Source organism: Phodopus roborovskii, unplaced genomic scaffold (genome assembly GCF_943737965.1).
Source record: "Phodopus roborovskii unplaced genomic scaffold, PHOROB, whole genome shotgun sequence".
NCBI classification, from domain to species: domain Eukaryota; kingdom Metazoa; phylum Chordata; class Mammalia; order Rodentia; family Cricetidae; genus Phodopus; species Phodopus roborovskii.
The window spans coordinates 27,010,409-27,028,160 of record NW_026126525.1 but is presented as its reverse complement, the minus strand read 5'-3'; the positions used below and the strand labels follow the sequence as shown (position 1 = coordinate 27,028,160).

The window sequence follows — 17,752 nt, the reverse complement described above, 5'->3', positions numbered from 1 at the left end:
GATAATTGCTCATGAGAAGTCACCCCTGTGGCATTTTGTTGTCTCCTGGATCTTTGTTCTTTTCCACTATTATTGAGGACTTTCTTGAAGACTAAGCAGTTCTTTTCAATTTTTGGGTATTCAGAAAGGGTTGCCTGGTTACAGAGAATGGGGAAGTCTCGGGCTATATCGGGTAAGATGTGCCACAGACAGCAATATCACAATGCCACTCGGAGAAAAGGATGGATACAAGTTAACGATGCTCTTTCAATAAAACATTCATAGACTTGTTCACGCTTTGATAATGACCTCATTAAAGGGAGCTGGGGGCAAGTAAGTCCTGTCTCCTGTTTGTGTTCAGCTAACAAAACCCAGCTTTGAGATCATTCATCGCTTTGGAAACTAATATGAAATCAATGTAAGAGGAGCAAATAAATCCAACCGCAGCCCAGCCAACTCCCTGGCTGTCCCGCTCTGCTTGCAGCCTCAGTTTGGAGCTGGAGAACTATAGTGGCAAACGCTAAACCAGAGAGGGCAGGGAAAAAAAAAAAAAAAAAAAACTGAGGATGGGAGGGGGAAGCCCTTGCCTTCTTGCCTTGGGGATACAGAGGAGGTACAAAGTAAGGGTTATGTCTGAAAAATAAAAAGGAATGGTTAAGCACATCAACAGCTCAGAACTCTGGGGCCTGTTGAAAAAGCCATGCCACTTTGCCCATGAAAGGAAACTGGAAGAAAGAAACGTGAATAGGGGATGTGAGGTTCAGGTCAGGTTCCATCACAGGCAAGAGGGAAAAATACTACGAGACCATTTAAACCTAGAAGCCAAGTGTTCAAGGCTCAAGGCTGAGCTGGGAGGAACCCAACATCAGAGCCCAGAGGCAAGAAGGCACTGTTGCTCTTTTTACTGCTGCTTGGATTCCCCCCCCCCCAGCTGAGGGCAGGATGAGGGTGCTCTGTCTGGGAATGGAGGAAAGCAATGTTGTTGCCTTTGAATTTGTGGCACTGCCTTGCACTCAAGCAAGACAAAGCCAGCCAGCCAGCCTCTGCATAAGAGAAGGAAGCAAAGGGTTTCTCCCTCCCCTTAAAAGAACTAATTTTCTCCTTGAATTATGAAAGTAATGGCTAAGGTAACAGCCTGTACTCTGTACCCGACTGCTTAATACCAAATAAATCCTTCCACGTGGCTCCCCGAGTCCTGGCAATTAGAGCTCATTATAGGCTCATAAGAGCCCTCATTTTGGGGCTTACTTAATGGACGATGAAATTTTATCAGACAGAATCACTGAGAAATAAAATTGTGCGCTGGGGCAAGCACTGTGGGCATGCTGCCTGTCTACCAGTCTGCTTGGGAGAAGACCTGTATGATATCCCCCTTTGCTCTGAGAAATTTGCAGTGCCACTCCACGAGCAACAGTTGCAACTCTGCCTAGGATGTGGAGGGTGGGCTTGCAGGGTGGGGTGGGGATAGGTGGAGCTGCCTTCTAGAAGAAAGGGGAAGGAAAAGACAGACACAGAGAACTGGGGAAAAAGAAAGAGCAAAGGCCTTGGGAGGGGATTAAAGCCCCCAAACACTTGTGTTGGTGGGCCTAAGCAATTAGCAAAGGACTCTGGTGGACAAATTTCTCAGACCACAGTCCACCTCTCAGACGAAGCCTAGCTGGAAGCTTCTGTTTCCCTGCAGGCCCCAGTAACCACCCCCTCCCTGGACCCTTTTCCTCTCTCAAAATTTCTTGACAGCAGAAGCTGAATGCATTCATAGTCTGACATAAACCACATAAGATGTAAGCCTCCTGCTTGACTGAGTCCCTAGGAATGAAAGGGTCTGAACACAAGTACCATTTCCAGAACATGAACAGAGTAATTCTTAGACGCACACCATAAGCTACTGAGAGAATACTGCTATTTGAGCACCAGCCCAAAGGACTTGATAACCTGCCTAGCCAGAGAAGGAAAAATGGGGGGGGGGCTATTTTCTCAAAGCACCGCCCTATATACCCCATTGAACAATGTAAGCCTTAAAAAACAAAATACTCTGTGACTGGAGAGATGTCTCAATTAAGGGCACTTGTTCCTCTTGCAGAAGACCCTGGTTTGGTTCCCAGTACCCACATGATGGCTCATACCCAAACATAACTCTGGTTTTAGGGGATCTGATGCCTTCTGGCCTTTGAGGGCACAGGGCACAAATGTGGTGCATGTACATTCATGCAGATGAAACACACACACACATCTATATGTAAAATAAATAAATCTTAATAATAATCTGTCACCAAGCCTCTCTCAATTGTTGCATTCCAAATACTTTTCCTAGGATTAGAAGAATTGCAAGAACTTCTGGGGCAGCAACTGCCTGGATAGTATCTTCTCCAGTCAAAGGGAAGAGTGGGGTTCGCAGAGATGATCTTGACTGGGTAAGCTGGATGAAAATGAGCATCCTTGAAGGCTGTGTAGGCAAACCTTAGGATGCAAAAGTAGTTACAAGTGAGTGGCCCCATGCTCAGCCCCGAGACTCCTTAATTGTTGTCACAAGATGTTGGATTAGCACATTTCTGGAATAGCTGTCTGTTTACACTCTAGAGACCCACCGTCCACTAACCACTTTCTAATTGAATTCTAATCACATTCAAATAGCTCAATAACCAGCCTCAGCTGCAATTCATAAAACTTTAATTGCCATCCATAAATCCTGGGCTCCCTAGAGCGGGGCATCCCTACAACCCAATTAATTATACTTCTCCATCAGGCAAGAGAGAGGTGGTCACGGAGATGGGAAGAGGAAGAGAAAGCCAGAGGACATAGAGACAGAACCACACTCCAGCCTGAATCCCTTGTCTTTTGGGCAATTCTCAGGTTGAGAGAATCCAGTCTTCAAGTTTTTTGTCACTATTGTGAACTTACACTTGAACTTAGCCATTTCAGCAAAAGTACAAGGAAGAAACTGCTGTCACCTTTGCTTATTTGACTTCCCCCCAAATCAAGAACCTCAGCAGTGGCAACCACCCTCTCTCTCAAGGCAAGGTGCACAAGTCTTCCTGATCTACAGAAGGGGAGTTCTGGTACGAAGGCAGGCCTCAATTGGCTCTATCCTCGTTCACTTTAGGATCTGCGGATGCAAAGAGCAACGCTATTGAGAGGGGTGGTGGTATGAGCAAGAGGTCACTCGACTTAGACCAAGGCCTCCTCCAGCTCCCACCCCAGTCTCTAGGAAGGCTGGTTTGGGTCCTCTCCCAAATTTTTGCATTGGAGTTTGTAGCCTGAGCTTGTAAAGGATGTAACTGCTTGGAATAAGAAAAGGCCGACTCCTCAGTCCCCCTCTGCGGAAGGCCGAACCGCTGATTAGAAAGATGCTCAGGGAAGGGTCGTTGGTCTGAGTGGCCTCAAGAGATCGCCAAATACAAAGGCATTTGGGACCTGATGTAGCACCGACCTAGAGCGTTTAGTTTATTAGCCAGGAAATTAACTGCCAGATTCGTCCAGTGCGAATGACCTTGGCCAAGTCTAAAAGCTGGGGAGCGAGGGCAGGTATGAGTGTGGTGAGGATTAGACCGGCCGACCGCCACTCCAGGATCACACACCCTGCTTCAGAGCAAATGTCTCAAGCTCTACTGTGCAGCCAGGCTTGACCCGGAGGAGCTTGGAAACATTGGGTACCTCAGTTTAAATGGCCAAACAGACCCCACCTGGTGCGCTCTGCGTGGTGTCTGGTGAAGAGTTGGACAGAGCAAGGGAGAGGGCAGGACAGAGAGTGTACAAGGGAGAGGGTGTACTGCAGAAAGGGTGAAAAAGGAGTGGAGAGGAGGTCGATCCCCCAGTAAAATTAACAAACTCTACACTTTGCAAAGTCTCCCCCTCCCCCTCATTCTTCCCTGCCCGTCCCCCCTCCCTCCTCGCTTCTGTTGTGACTCGGGCAGCCTATCCCGAGGGTGGGGAGCTGCGGAGGAGCCTGAGCTGAGCGCTACTCCGCAGCATCACGTGCCGGGGTGGGGGCTATAAAATCCTGGAGCCGGGGCTCCAGGCGGGGGACGTGAAGACCAACCTTCTCCAGGGACCCCTTTGTTCGAGTCCCAGACGCCGACACCTCCGCGTCCCTAAGGGCTTGACCGCTCGCGTCCGTCCAGCTCTCTAAGCAGAGCTCAGATCTCGAAAGGCGAGGGGCCTGCAGGACAAGCCATCCATCTCCCGTCAACATGTCGCGCTCCTTCTATGTGGACTCGCTCATCATCAAGGACTCCTCGCGGCCCGCACCCTCGCTGCCGGAATCGCACCCAGGGCCGGATTTCTTCATCCCGCTTAGCATGCCTTCCCCGTTAGTGATGTCGATGTCGGGGCCGGGCTGCCCGTCCCGCAAAAGCGGCGCTTTCTGCGTGTGCCCGCTTTGCGTCACCTCGCACCTGCATTCCGCTCGCCCGCCCGCAGGAGCTGGTGGCGGTGCTACTGGGACCGCAGGGGCTGCGGTGGCGGGCGGCGGGGCGGCTGGAGGCACCGGCGCCCTACCTCTGCTCAAGAGCCAGTTCTCTTCCGGTCCCGGGGACCCACAGTTTTGCCCACGGGTGAGCCACGCACACCATCACCACCACCCACCCCAGCACCACCATCACCATCACCAGCCCCAGCAACCAGGCTCAGCGGCGGCGGCGGCGGCAGCTGCAGCTGCAGCGGCGGCCGCAGCGGCCCTGGGACACCCTCAGCACCACGCACCTGTCTGCGCCGCCACCACCTACAACGTGTCCGACCCGCGGAGGTTCCACTGCCTCACCATGGGTAGGGCGGGGTCCCTGGATACCTGCGCGCCTTCTGGGAACAAACTTTGCGCCTCGAGGGGAGGAGGTGCGAGCCCGGAGGCGGGGTGTGGCGGGAGGTGGGACTTCGTGGAATTGTTGAGACCGTCCCCAGAAATTCCACGGAGGTGGAAGTTAACTTGTCAACCTCTTGGTGAGACCTCACGCACTTCGCTGTACAGGTGCACAAGTGTCGTGTGTTATTTGGGCTTTGGGAACCTAGATTGTGACTTCGGAGAAACCGGAGAAACCGAAGGTTGACTGACGGAGGTTTGGGGTGGATGTGTTTGAATCTCAGTGTGGCCTCTTCCCATCCTGGCTGGTAAAAGGTTTCTATGCCTTTGGCTGAGGCTACTAGCAGCTTCCCCTTAGGCCGAGGGAAGGCAGCAGAGGAGTGCAAGCCCCAGCGCTCCTTAGTCCTTTAACTTGGAATGCAGAGCATATTGGAGGCCTGAATTCTCATGGACGTCTCTCTCCCTCCCAAACAGGCCACAGAATGCGAAACTGGGAAAAGTATGGGTGTGTTGGGTTAGATCGGGTTCATTTCCAATGGTATCCCCAGGGGATACCTTTTCTGCACCTCATCTCTACTCTCTTTTGGGTCTTTAGGAGGCTCCGACACCAGCCCGGTACCCAACGGCAAAAGGATGAGGACAGCGTTTACCAGCACGCAGCTCCTGGAGCTGGAGCGAGAATTCTCTTCTAATATGTACCTGTCCAGACTCCGGAGAATCGAGATCGCGACATACCTGAACCTGTCAGAGAAACAGGTGAAAATCTGGTTTCAGAACCGTCGCGTGAAGCACAAGAAGGAGGGGAAAGGCGCTTCGAGGAACAATCACGCAAGCTGCAAGTGCGTGGGTAGCCAGGCGCACTATGCGCGCTCTGAAGATGAAGACTCCTTGTCCCCAGCATCGGCTAACGAAGACAAGGAGATTTCTCCCTTGTAAAGGAAGATAAGATGCTCCTTCTTAGACTCCCTGCTTCTGGCAGCCCCTGCTGGGTCAGCGCCGGGAACAAAGTTCCTGTGCACCGTCTTCATCCCACCTGAAAAGGAACTCAGAGAAGTTCGGAGAGTTCAAAGTTGGGCCCGACTTTGAAGCTATTTCTTGACTCTTTCTTTGGGACTCCACTCAGAGTTATGGATCGTTTTGTTTTTAATGTAAATAATCTAGAATTTGAATCAGTCTCATATAACAGGAAAAACAGGGTTGATTTAAGTTTAACACTGTATGGGTGGGAGTGGGTTGAAACCGCATGTCATTTGCCACCCTTGTCTTTCCAGAACTTGACCAGGACAGGGGTTTCTTCATTGTTTTTGTTGCTGTTTGAAAATGAAACCATTGATGTTACCATTAATATAGAGTTAAACTCCGTAGGTCTTACTTTCTGAAATTTTTCATGGGGGAGAATTTTAAATCCAAATCTCTGGAAGTCCCTTTGGATGTGAATAGTTTTATATAAAATTTATATTTATATTTATTTAAATAAATGAAACAAAATGAATATTTTTAATTTGTAGTACTTGCACACACACACACCCAACACACATACCATATGTAGGGAGAGTCTCACAGGGAAATACTACCTGCAGTCGTGGGGATCAACCAGCTGATAGAACTTGGAACTTAAGGTTTTCTGTATAACAGAAACTTCTTAACAAAAAGACACCTCAGTCCTCATTTGATGCTGCTCCTTTCATCATATGGGGTGACCTCACAGCTGACAGAACAGGGAATTGTTAGAGGGACTCGGGCAAGGCCAAGGGAACTTGTTTTAAAAGTAGCAGAGAGGTGAGCAGTCACATGCTTGTGGTGTTCCTGTCTCATTTGTGTGAGAATGTAGTCCAAGGCAGCCTTCTACTCACTGAGGTTAGCCTGCCTCTGCCATCCATGCCAAAACCTACCATTTACTTTCTCAGGCACTTCTCCTCTTTTCTGGTCTTTCATCTCGCTTGATACTAAAACCCAATCCTGTGAAGAAATTCACATGATAGGAGTAGTTCTGAGAAGATACACAGTCCACAAAACAGGTCAGTGTGAGGAAACTTACAATGTACCTGCTGGCTTGTATAAGCCAAAGTTGGCTGGATAGCCTCATGTCCTCAGTGCCAAGGTACAGAAAAGTGTCTGTCTAAATATTTACAATCTCATATTTCCAAAACAGCCCAAGAGGCATCTGTAGAGTAACACTCTCCAGGGGAGCAGAGTTTGCTTATTATTTGTGATGTTGTTAATTGGTCAGCTGTCACCTGACTCTGCCCCAGGGTTTCATGCCTGCCAGCCAGTAGCCAAGACCACCTGGCCTAAGTGTCTCAGCCTGGGTCTGATGCCCCCACACAAGTTGGCTTCTGAGTGCCACCACCACCACCAGTGGGATTCCTGATTATTTGTATAAAGAAGTCACCCAATAGGCTGGAGCCACAATAGTTGTTTAACTCCTCACTCCCCCTCTCTCCCTCCCTCTTTTATGTCTGATTTATTTTAGTACAGTCCTCCCCAGCAAAGGAAAAGGTAGGGAATGTCATCTTGTTCATCTTCATATTTTCTGAGTCAGTCACCCCCCCATCCCCATACACACACACACACATACACACATACATGCATACACATACATATACCTACACATACACATATGCACATTACATACACATACATGATATATACATACACACATATACACATACATACACACATAAACACAATACACACATACATACACATATACACACAAACATACATACACACATACATACACATATACACACATACATACACAAACACACACATACATACATACACATATACATACACACACATACACATGTATACACACAAACACACACATACACATACACACTCACACACACACACACATACCACACATTGCTCAGCCTTCAGTAACAAGCTCATTTTCAGGCCCCCATTAAGATGCCAGGCCAGGGCAGGCAGGAGGAAGGACCACACAGTGTTTAGGCCAATGGAGACTTGTGGGCGACTTTGCTTTGCTGTGTACAGAGGGCTGGGACTGGTTTGGAGCAATCACCCCAAGCCAACTTATGCTGATCTCTGTGATTCTCAGGAGGGAAAGCAGGGAATGGGGGGAGTGGAGGTGTGTTATCTGTTGTCTGGGAGGAGAGCAGGCACAAACTCACCACATTCCCTATTTCCTAAAAATCAATTTCCCCTTTTCCTAAGAAATGGGCTTTTAGGAGACCAGAGCCAATGACCAATGGGAGAAAAGACATTTATAAGGACTAGGAATGGGCTTTTAAAAAGGGTAATTTCTTTGCTGGATAAAAAGCAGGATAAAAAGTCTTGTTGTGTCCATTGGTGTCCACCCCTTCCTGCCTTCCCATCCCCTACCCCACTCTAACCCAAAGCAACAGGTATGGGAAAACCACTGCTCCATCCCTTGCTACAAGCACCCTTCTAGCTCCCACTGTTTAGCGCTCCAGCCTGGCCCACATTCAGGTACCTGCCAGTAGGGATCTCAGTCCTTTCCCTAGCCTTGCTGGGCCTTGGGTCACAGGCCTTGTGGCCAGCTCTTGCTGAATGCTTGTCACTCCTGGCATCAAATTGGAGCATGGTTCTGTATGTAGCAGGTGTATCTGGGGGCTGGAGGCACAGACTGCTACTGTGCATGTTTTAAGAATAACGCTTCCAGAATCTACAATCTGACTGTCCACATTAGGTTAAGAGCCTTTAAGCCAACTCTTAAATAGTAGGCTCAAGTACAGAAAGTCTACCAAAGACCAATCTTCAGCTCAAGTCATGCCCCCTTGGGAGCTTTGGGAGCCAATGTGGACTGTCTACCAGGAAGTCTTAAACTCCAGCTTTTCACAATGACCACTCAGAATCCTTAAACACAACCAAAAAAAGAGAAATGAAAGTATTAAGTAGAAACTAGGAACTTATTTGACTAAAAAGGAGGAGTAAGCAAGAACCATTGAAAGAGGTTCAGGATACAAGGAAGATGATCCTTCACCCCTGTACCCTGGCTCAACCCAGGGAAGAAAGGAGGAACCAAGACCTTCTCCTGCTCAGTCACCCAGTGATGAACACATGCTCTAGGCCAAGGGACTCATAGGGATTATATACTTAGGCAAGGCTTCTCAATTGTAAACCCTGGCAATAGGGACCCAACAGCTCATTCTTGGAGTGTCTGTGGCCCAGTTGGGGGGGGCACTGGTGCCAGTTGATCTAGCTTCTCTGTGGCTCTTTATTCTGAACTGGGCTTGTTTTGAATTATGCATCAGAGCTGTATCTCGCTTCGCTTCTTCCTTTCCCAAATAGAAACAAAAATTTGGGAAGGGCAGTCTTCGATTCCTGGCTGCCGCTGTCCTTCCCCACTACTTGACACCATTTCTATCCAATAATATCTGATTAGGATTGTGCCAGTTTGCTTGGGCCATACTGACTGGTCAGACAATTCCCAGAAAGGTAGTATGTGCTAAATAAAAGTGGTCACAGGTGGTGAAGGGAGTTGTGTGTCCACATTTATGCAGTAATGAAGATATCATGCATGCATACTTGTGTGCCAGAGAGAGGGGCAGACACATGCACCAGCACTCACCAGCACACAGGCACACATATACATACATACATACATACATACATACACACACACAGAGACCATATCCCCACACACACACACACACACACACACACACAGAGAGAGAGAGAGAGAGAGAGAGAGAGAGAGAGAGAGAGAGAGAACTAAGTGGTAGTGATGGTATAAATGGAAAACCAAGCACAAGTAGAGTAATACTGGGATTTTAAATTTTCTTTTGAAAATACAGCATCTCTAGTCTATGCTGACTACAAACTGCCTTTGTAGCTAAGGACAACCTCTCCCCAGGTGCCTACATCACCTGGTTTATGTGGTGCTGGGGCTGGAACCCAGGGCTTTGTACTAGCTCCTGCCAGCACCCTAACTAAGCGCTAGATCTAGCTCTTTAAGAAATGTGTTCTTTCTTAGCAAGCCCCACACCTGGCCTGGAGAGAAGTCCTTGAGGAAGGTGGGGAGCCCAATGTAAGCTGGGGCTTGGGAAACGCTGGTGAACTCTGAGGTAGAGGGAGTAGGATCTGGGAAGGGAGCTCCAGTGCAGCCTTCCGGACTTGAGGAAGAGAATGACACTTCCAATTGAACCCATTTGCCAGAGGAAATTAGGTTTAAAGGAGCAATCACTTCTTTAAAAGGAGCTCCTCCTACCTTCCCCCAAACAGAAAGCTGTCCCCAGGATGAATGCAGCTCCCTGCATCAGAGCAATTGTTCCTATTTTCATTATTCACAGAGAATCTTTGAATGTACCTGTTAAGGTGACAGACCTTTTAAAAGGGAACATTTTTTCCATGCAATTAATTGGTGCATTTACTAGGCTTCTATTAACATAATTTAATATAAATCTATTTTATAAATCTTTAGGCTCACATTACTGAAATTGAACTCTTTAAAAAAAAAAGTGCCCACAGATGCCTCTTTCTTAAATTAGATAGAACGAAATCCAAAAACTTGCTATTCTAAGCCAGCTAGAAATAAGATCGGCAGAGAAGTCTTTTGTATTGTCTTTGTTAATGGAGGGGGAGTGGAGAAAGCCAGAGCTCCCTGGACGGGAGATGAGAAACTCCAGCCCAGCCAGGGCTCTGCAGCCCAGAGGCTGAAACATGAAGGGACTAAGTCAAGCTGAGTTTGAGCCAGGCCAGAGGAGAGTGGGAACTTACATATGTGTCTTAGAAACTGAATTGAATGAATGCGCAAATGAAAACCAAACAACGAAGACCAAAAGAAACAGCAACAATCCAACTTCTGAAAGTAAGTTCTCCTATGTGCAGAAAGCAAACACAAAGCTCGTGAGACCTCAAGTTCCTACCAACGCTCTATAGTTTTGTAACCTTGGCTCATTAGGTTCAAGTGCATTCTCCAAAATTCTGGGAGTGCCATTGCCTCTAGAAACAGGGTTTGTGCTTCTTTGGTATATTGATTTCAGGAAGCCCCCCTCTCCACCGTGTTTTATTCTTCTCCCACCTGAGCCCTGTTTTCTCCAACCCAATTATAATTTGGTGAGCTTTCCCAACCTCAAACACCGGAAGGCCCCAGGGGCCCCCTCTGAGAATCGGGACAGATCGGAAGTGTGTGCTGTGCGCCTTCGAAGTAACTAGTTTCAGATTAATGAAGCGCTGACAATTTCAATCTGCTTAAAGGCAGGGGTTGGCACTGCCCAGGCCCAGCGTGGGGAGCTCGCCAGGCTGGGCTTTATATTGTCCCCATTTCTGAAGAGCAGACAAAGATGGATAGAGAGACATTGAAAAGGAGGGAGAGTATTTAAAACAGCCCCATAAAGCAAGCTGTCACTTTAAGACAAGAACCATAGTGCTTTGATGACTTTGTTTTAACAGCACCATTTCAAATAAGGGGCTTCAGTCTCTGGAGAGAGGGAAAAATTGAGATGGGGAGAGACGGGGAGAGAGGGAGAGGGGAAAAAGAGGAGAGAAGGAGAGGCAGAGAAGGAGGGAGGGAGGGAAGGAGGGAGGGAGGGAGGGAGAGAGAGAGAGAGAGAGAGAGAGAGAGAGAGAGAGAGAGAGAGAGAGAGGACTAACTCGTGAGCACTGTAGCGAGACTAATTCTTGGGCCGCTACTTGATTTCTTGAAGTTCTGGGAGAAACAACCCACAGCAGGTGCAGGCAAAGGGGTGGGGGAAGACAGGTGGGAATTGCCAGGATGGGAAAGAGATCTAGGCCCGAGCGCAGCCGGCGGCTCCAGAAGCCGCAGCCAGCTTGGCCTCAGTTTGCTGGGAAGTGCGAGGGAGCTCGCACCGCCCGCCCTGCACCACCGTTGGGGATTATAATGGAAATTTTTGAGGGCTTGAAAGAAAAAGAATAGGAAGGAGGGGGGAGGGCTGCCTTAAGAGACCACCTTCACAAAGCCTAATTTAAATTGTTTGGGGTCAAGCAGCAGCAAGCCACCTCCCCCTTTTCCTTCCTAATTAATGACCACGATTAATTATTAGGCATCTCGAGGCTTCAACAGGCTTTCAGTAGATTAAGCTTGGAGCTGGTTTTAAACTTGGGAGAAGGGAGTTGGAGTTTGGTTTGTTGTTGTTTTAAGAAGGGGACCCATTCTGAGACCTGGGCTGACCTGAAATTATCTACAAAGCCCAGGCCAGAGTAATCCTCCTGCCTGCTGGGATTACACTTGGGGCTGGAAGAAGGGAGTTTAGACTGGACTGTGTATGTTTATTGTCTGTCTGTATGTCTGCCCCCCTCCTGTTATCTTTTAGCTTGCCTTTCACTGTCCTCATCTCCCCCCTCCTCCTTCCTCTTCCTCCTTCTCTACTGAGGAGGCACCTCCGTCTCTGTCCTTCAGTCTGTCTTTTGCTCTCCGCTTCACCTTCTTTCCCCCTCTCCTCCCCCCACTGTTTTTCTCCCGTCCCTCTCCCGCCCTTTTCTTCCCATTGAATCCACGTTGGCCTTGGCTCAAGTCTCTTAGACCTGGTACCCAGTCTTTCGCTACGGCCTGAAAGCAAAGATGCAGGTGCTGAGGACCCCATGCGAGGCGGTGGCATTTCTGAATCCTGCTACTTCGTTGGCTGGTAGTGGGTGGGGCAGTGAGTTTCACCCGCTGGATGCTTTGGGTGGAGAGTTACTGGAAGCTTAAATATTTTTGTTGTTTTGTTTCTGCCAAGGAAACTTTCTTACTCTCTTATTTTATTTTATTTTATTTTTAAGATTCAGAAACCAGGACAGGAAACCGGGTGGGCTTTGAAGGCCGGCGAAAGGGCTCCGCGGTACGCTGCGCTGGAGGGAGAAACGTTTAGTCACTGTTTCATTAGGCACTATTTGAACCTTGCAACATGTGGTACTTTCTGGGCACGCTGAAAAGGGAGGATTATGTAGGAGGGACACAAGGAAATTAGCGAACGGTTAATTTAACTCGTTTTCTGCTAGACTTTTCGATACATTCCTAATTGACTGAGGGGCAGGTGAAGCTCCCGCCCCATGCAGGCTCATTCACGGTGGGAATAAATGGCTTTTTCAGCTCACATTGATCACAATATATCATCAGGGGAAAGACATGCAATGAATATGTTGATTTTATTTATTAATGGAATTACACCCTGCCATGCAGGTGTGAGGGTAAAAACCTATACTGCAATGAAATAAGATTAACAATGAAATTAGAATTTTATTAGCTTTATATGTCATGTAGACCTGGATTTGAAATGTCAAAACAAGAATCAAGAAAAGATAGCTTGTAGGCAGCCCTGCCAATCAACTAAGAGAAACGAACTGCGTGGTCTCTAATTCTAGGTTGGCTTCTAATTCCTTCAGCATCTCCCCTGGCCTGTAAGTAGGAGGCAAGTGCTGGAGGACTCCGCCTCCAGGAAAAACACTTAGGTTCGGAAGGCCTAGTCTAGAATAGGCGCGCGGGAGGCTCTTCGGGCCTACGGGTGGCCCAAGGCTGCTCCGAGGTCAGCCTCGCCCTGTTAGCCTGCAGCTTCGCGTCCTCCAGATCAGCTGCTGGGGCTGTCTGTGACCCCTGGGAATTGAGAGAAAAGTAGGTGGGGGGTGCGGGGCGCGAGACCCCCAGGGCGCCCCTTGGAAGCGGCGGGCAGTTTTGTTATCCCAGGCCCCCGGAGCGTCAGAGCAGCTACCTGGGTCTGGCAGACGCAGAGGTGCCCTATGCAAATGACTCACTATTAGACCAGAAAGAAACACTTCAAATGGCCCTTTGTAACCTTCTATAGAAAATCGAGGTACTCTGCATGACAAAGCACAATTAAGCTTTCTATTCAGGAGTTCTGCAGCTGGTAGCCCATTGGGAAAGTGGGAGGAAACCAGAATATATTAATAGTGTGGCAAAAGTTTTTTGTGTCTGTGTCCTTTTCGGGGTTGGGACTGGGGAGAGGCAATGGGTGGACCCCGAGGGGAAGAAGGCTCCGCCTTGGATCCTTGCCACCTGAATGACATAGTCTCTGCCCACGTGGAAAGCTCCTCTTGTCTGGAGGCCAAAGTCTTCTGAATGGTCTCGACAACTCCCCAGAGCCGGTCCAGGCAGTCTCCATACCCAGGATAAGCAGGATGTAAGTCAGGGCCCAGCCTCCCAGTCCGTAGCCAGCTCCACTTAGACGTCGCAGCGTCTTGCCCTGCATCTCTGCGCAGGAACTCAGGTGTTCCAGGCTTCTTTTAGGGAGTTGGGACAGAGCTGGCAGGTGTGCGTCTGAACCACTAGCTCCCACGAAGATACAGTGGAGGGATGATCCGAATCACTTCCGACTGGTTCATTTTGACGGTCCCACAGAGAGAAACTTTTGGTTCTAAATAAATGAGGTCGTTAACCTACTTTAGCATTGGCCATTTACCCCCTACCCCATTCCCCACCCTCGCCATCCCCTTCCACCCTCCTATGCATTTGCTGGAGCTCTAGAGCCCTACCTTGGTGCACTGATTTTACTCGTTAACCCGCAGCGTCTGCAGGCCTTTGCCTGGGCTTCCATCCCCGCTGGGGTGAATGAGTGGCACTCCAAGTGACCCAACAACTCGAGGGGGCGGGACGAGGAGGGGCGGAAGTGCTTATTGGAAATGCTGTTATGTCCCAGTTGCTGCTTCTTACCAGACATTCTTTCAGAGATCTTTCCCAAGATTCCAACTTTTAACCAACTTCCCCTCGGGCCTCCAGGAAGGAGTGGAAATTCCTCTGCAAGTAGTCTTTTCTTTTTTCCTCTCTCTCTCTCTCTCTCTCTCTCTCTCTCTCTCTCTCTCTCTCTCTCTCTCTCTCTCTCTCTCTCTCTCTCTCTCGTTAGGGACCAAACTCGGAGCCTCCACACAGGGTAGGTGAGTACTCTGCCACAAAGAAGCTGCATTCCCAGCTACTCACTTTTAATCTTAATTACATTACGACAGAACACCCATACCTATTTGCTTCAAGCCCCCTAGGTAGCCAAAAATGACCTTGAACTTCTCATTCTCCAGTCTCTACCTCATGACCCTCAACAATCCATTTCTATGGTGCTGGAGACCAAGCCCTGGTCCTTGTACATGGTAGACAAATACTCCACCTATGAGCTACAGTTACAACTCATATGTTTTTTAATTTTTAAAATCAATCAGGCACACGTGCATGTGCAATGGTACATATGAACCATTTTCCAGGTCTGTTCTCTTCTGCCACGGTAGTCCTGGGGATCCAGCTCAGGCCACCAGTCTTTAACTGGGGTATCTCCCGGTCCCCTCTTTTTACTTTTTATTTTAAGACAGCTCTCACTAAATTGCCTAAACTGGCCTGGACTGACTCAGTAGCTCATGGACACTTGTGTTATTCACTATGATGTCAATCTTGGTGGTCTCTATAGTGTTCACTGTGATGGTCAACTGTAGTGGCCACTGTCATGGTCATTGATGTGGTCAGCCATTGTGGTCACTGTCCTGGTGACTGTTGTGGTTTTCACTGACAACTTGAATGTGCAGTCTTCCTGTATCAAGTTCCAAAGTAGCTGGGATTATAGGTCTAGCCCTGGCAAACAATAGCTTAAAAAAATAAAAAAGTTTTCAAGACTCCTGGCTTACCAAAGTGAAGGGAATAAATGATGGATGAATGTGCAGTCATAGATGCAGTATCTATATTGCTCTAAAAGGCTAGACAAAGACAATGGGAGGGATAGAGGAAGGTGGGGAGTGGCTAGACTGCTCAATTCCTGGACATGACAGAGCTAGTACACTCCAGAACTCATAGTCACGGTGGTTACCTGCACAACTTGTGCACAAGATTGGACCAGGAGACCTTGTCATGGACTGGGAGCAGCTCACAAGGCCCTTCCCTTCCCTGAGAATTTATTCTCAAATGAAGGTTGTTAGGGTAGGGGAGACATTTTCCTTAGTGGTGTAGTGTGGTGATATTTTGTTTATGCTATAACAAATAAGCTTGCCTGAAGATCAGAGTGCAGAGCTAAGTCACTAGTTAGCTATAGAGGGCAGGAGGTGGTGGCCACACCTTTAATCCCAGCACTCTGGAGGCAGAGGCAGATGGATCTCTGTGAGTTCAAGACCACCCTGGGCTACACAAGATTGAATCTGTCTAAAAGAGAAACAGCTCACACAAAGATGATCCCAGAACTTGTGATCACATGCCTTTTATCCCAGCACTAGGGAGGCGGAGACAAGAGTGACATGGCTAGACAGAGAGAGTAATATAAGGTGGGAAGGGACAGGAGCTCAGACAGTCTGAGGATTCATAGGAACAGGATTGCCCCTTTGGTCTGAGCATTGGTAGAGGTAAGAACTCTAATGGCTGGCGCTCTCCTTCTCTGATCCTTCAGCTTTCATTCCTTGGTAGTTTTTATTATTGAGAACAATTAGAATTCATGCTACAGTGTAGCTGCTGCTGAGGTGCACATCTTCCTGTAAATAATGCTAATGAAACACTTTGAGTCATCATTACAAAAAAAAAAAAAAAAAAAAAGGCCTGGCAGTGGTGGCACATGCCTTTAATTAATTCCAGCACTCAAGAGGCAGAGGCAGGCAGATCTCTGAGTTTGAAGCCAGCCTGGTCTACAGAGTGAGTTCCAGGTTGGCCAGGGCTACACAGAGAAACCTTATCTTGAAAAACAAAAACAAAAAAGAAAGAAAGAGGAAGGAAGGAGGAGAGAAAGAAAGAAAAAAGAAAGCACCTTAGGACATGAAAATAGAAGGGAAGCTAATTGGAAAGAGGAAGGGGGATCAGTGGCAATGGGAGGGAGACAGAGGGGAGTAGTAGGGGTTATCTACAATTTAAATATGTTCAAAACACATTATAGGCATACATGAATGACTCATAACAAAAATATCATTTATCATCAATATACACTAAGAAAAAAACAGAAGACAAAAACAAAAGCAAAAACAACCAACAAACAAAAACAATTTCTTCAAAAGCCCCAGCTCAAAGGCTGGGGACTTATAACTCAGTAGCAAATCTGGAGACTATGAGTTCAATCGCCAGCACTTAATGAAAGATATATATAGATGGATAGATTGATAGATAGAAACAGACAGACATATAGATAAATGATAGATGATAGATGGGCTAAAGGTAGATAGATGGATAGATAGGTGGATGGATTATAGATAGAAGATAGATGGATAATAAATAAATAATCCAGCTCAGTGGTTGTCTGGCTGCTCATCAGGCTTGCTATGGCTGACTCATCCTTTCTAATAAAGCAAAGTCAAGTCAGGTGGTGGTAGCACACACCTTTAATCCCAGTACTTGGGAGACTGAGGCAGGCAGATCTCTGTGAGTTCATAGCCAGCCTGGTCTACAGAGTTAGTTCCAGGACAGGCTCCAAAGCTACACAGAGAAACCCTGTCATGAAAACCAAAATAAATAAATAAATAAATAAATAAATAAATAAATAAAAGCATCATTTTATGAAAAAAACTTGGGGACGTGTACATGAGCTGCAAATTAAACCTAGAACTTTGAGCATGCTAAACAAATACTTTACCATTGAGTTGTATCTAGCTTTCATATCTGTAAGTAGATGAATAATGACATTTTGAGACCAATCTCCCATAGATACAGAAGAACTAAATTGTTTCTCTGGCACCTAAGTAAAAAGCATCTAAACTTTGAATTCCTAAAGTTCATCAAACCAGCAACAAAGGGAAGAGGGATATGGCTCTCTCTTTCTCTCCTTCTCCTCTATCAGAAAATTTCCAAACCTGTAAGAAACTGTGCAGAGGAAATATGCATCACATGAGGACCAGCAGTGTAAAATGTGTACCTTGAAAGAACATACAGTATATTTTAATTGTATTCTGGGCAATAGCTTATTCTCAGTAACATATGAGTGCTTGTTGTAATCTATCACATTCTGAGGGCAGGAGATAAGGCATTTTAAAGGTTTTATGAACTCCCATAATGTTTTGGTCAAAAATTATCCAAATGGGATGCATTTATAGGTATGAAATACACGATATGATTTTTTTTAACTATAAACTGGATGTGGTGGCACATGC

The 17,752-nt window shown here is 47.3% G+C and overlaps 1 protein-coding gene across 1 annotated transcript; it reads left to right on the top strand.

Annotated features, from left to right (window-relative positions):
- Positions 1 to 4,138: 4,138 nt before the first annotated feature.
- Gsx2 (GS homeobox 2) lies at positions 4,139 to 5,707 on the top strand. The gene is made up of 2 exons (XM_051198376.1): positions 4,139 to 4,740; positions 5,367 to 5,707. Exons 1-2 carry the CDS (start codon positions 4,167 to 4,169, stop codon positions 5,705 to 5,707), a joined length of 915 nt encoding a protein of 304 aa, XP_051054333.1. The 5' UTR covers positions 4,139 to 4,166.
- The last annotated feature ends 12,045 nt before the right edge of the window (positions 5,708 to 17,752 follow it).

Bases quoted from the DNA above. Each gene is read 5' to 3' on its own strand.
- Gsx2 (XM_051198376.1), top strand. From the start codon at position 4,167: ATGTCGCGCTCCTTCTATGTGGACTCGCTCATCATCAAGGACTCCTCG. The intron at 4,741-5,366 runs GTAGGGCGGGGT...TTGGGTCTTTAG, and splicing joins GTTCCACTGCCTCACCATGG to GAGGCTCCGACACCAGCCCG.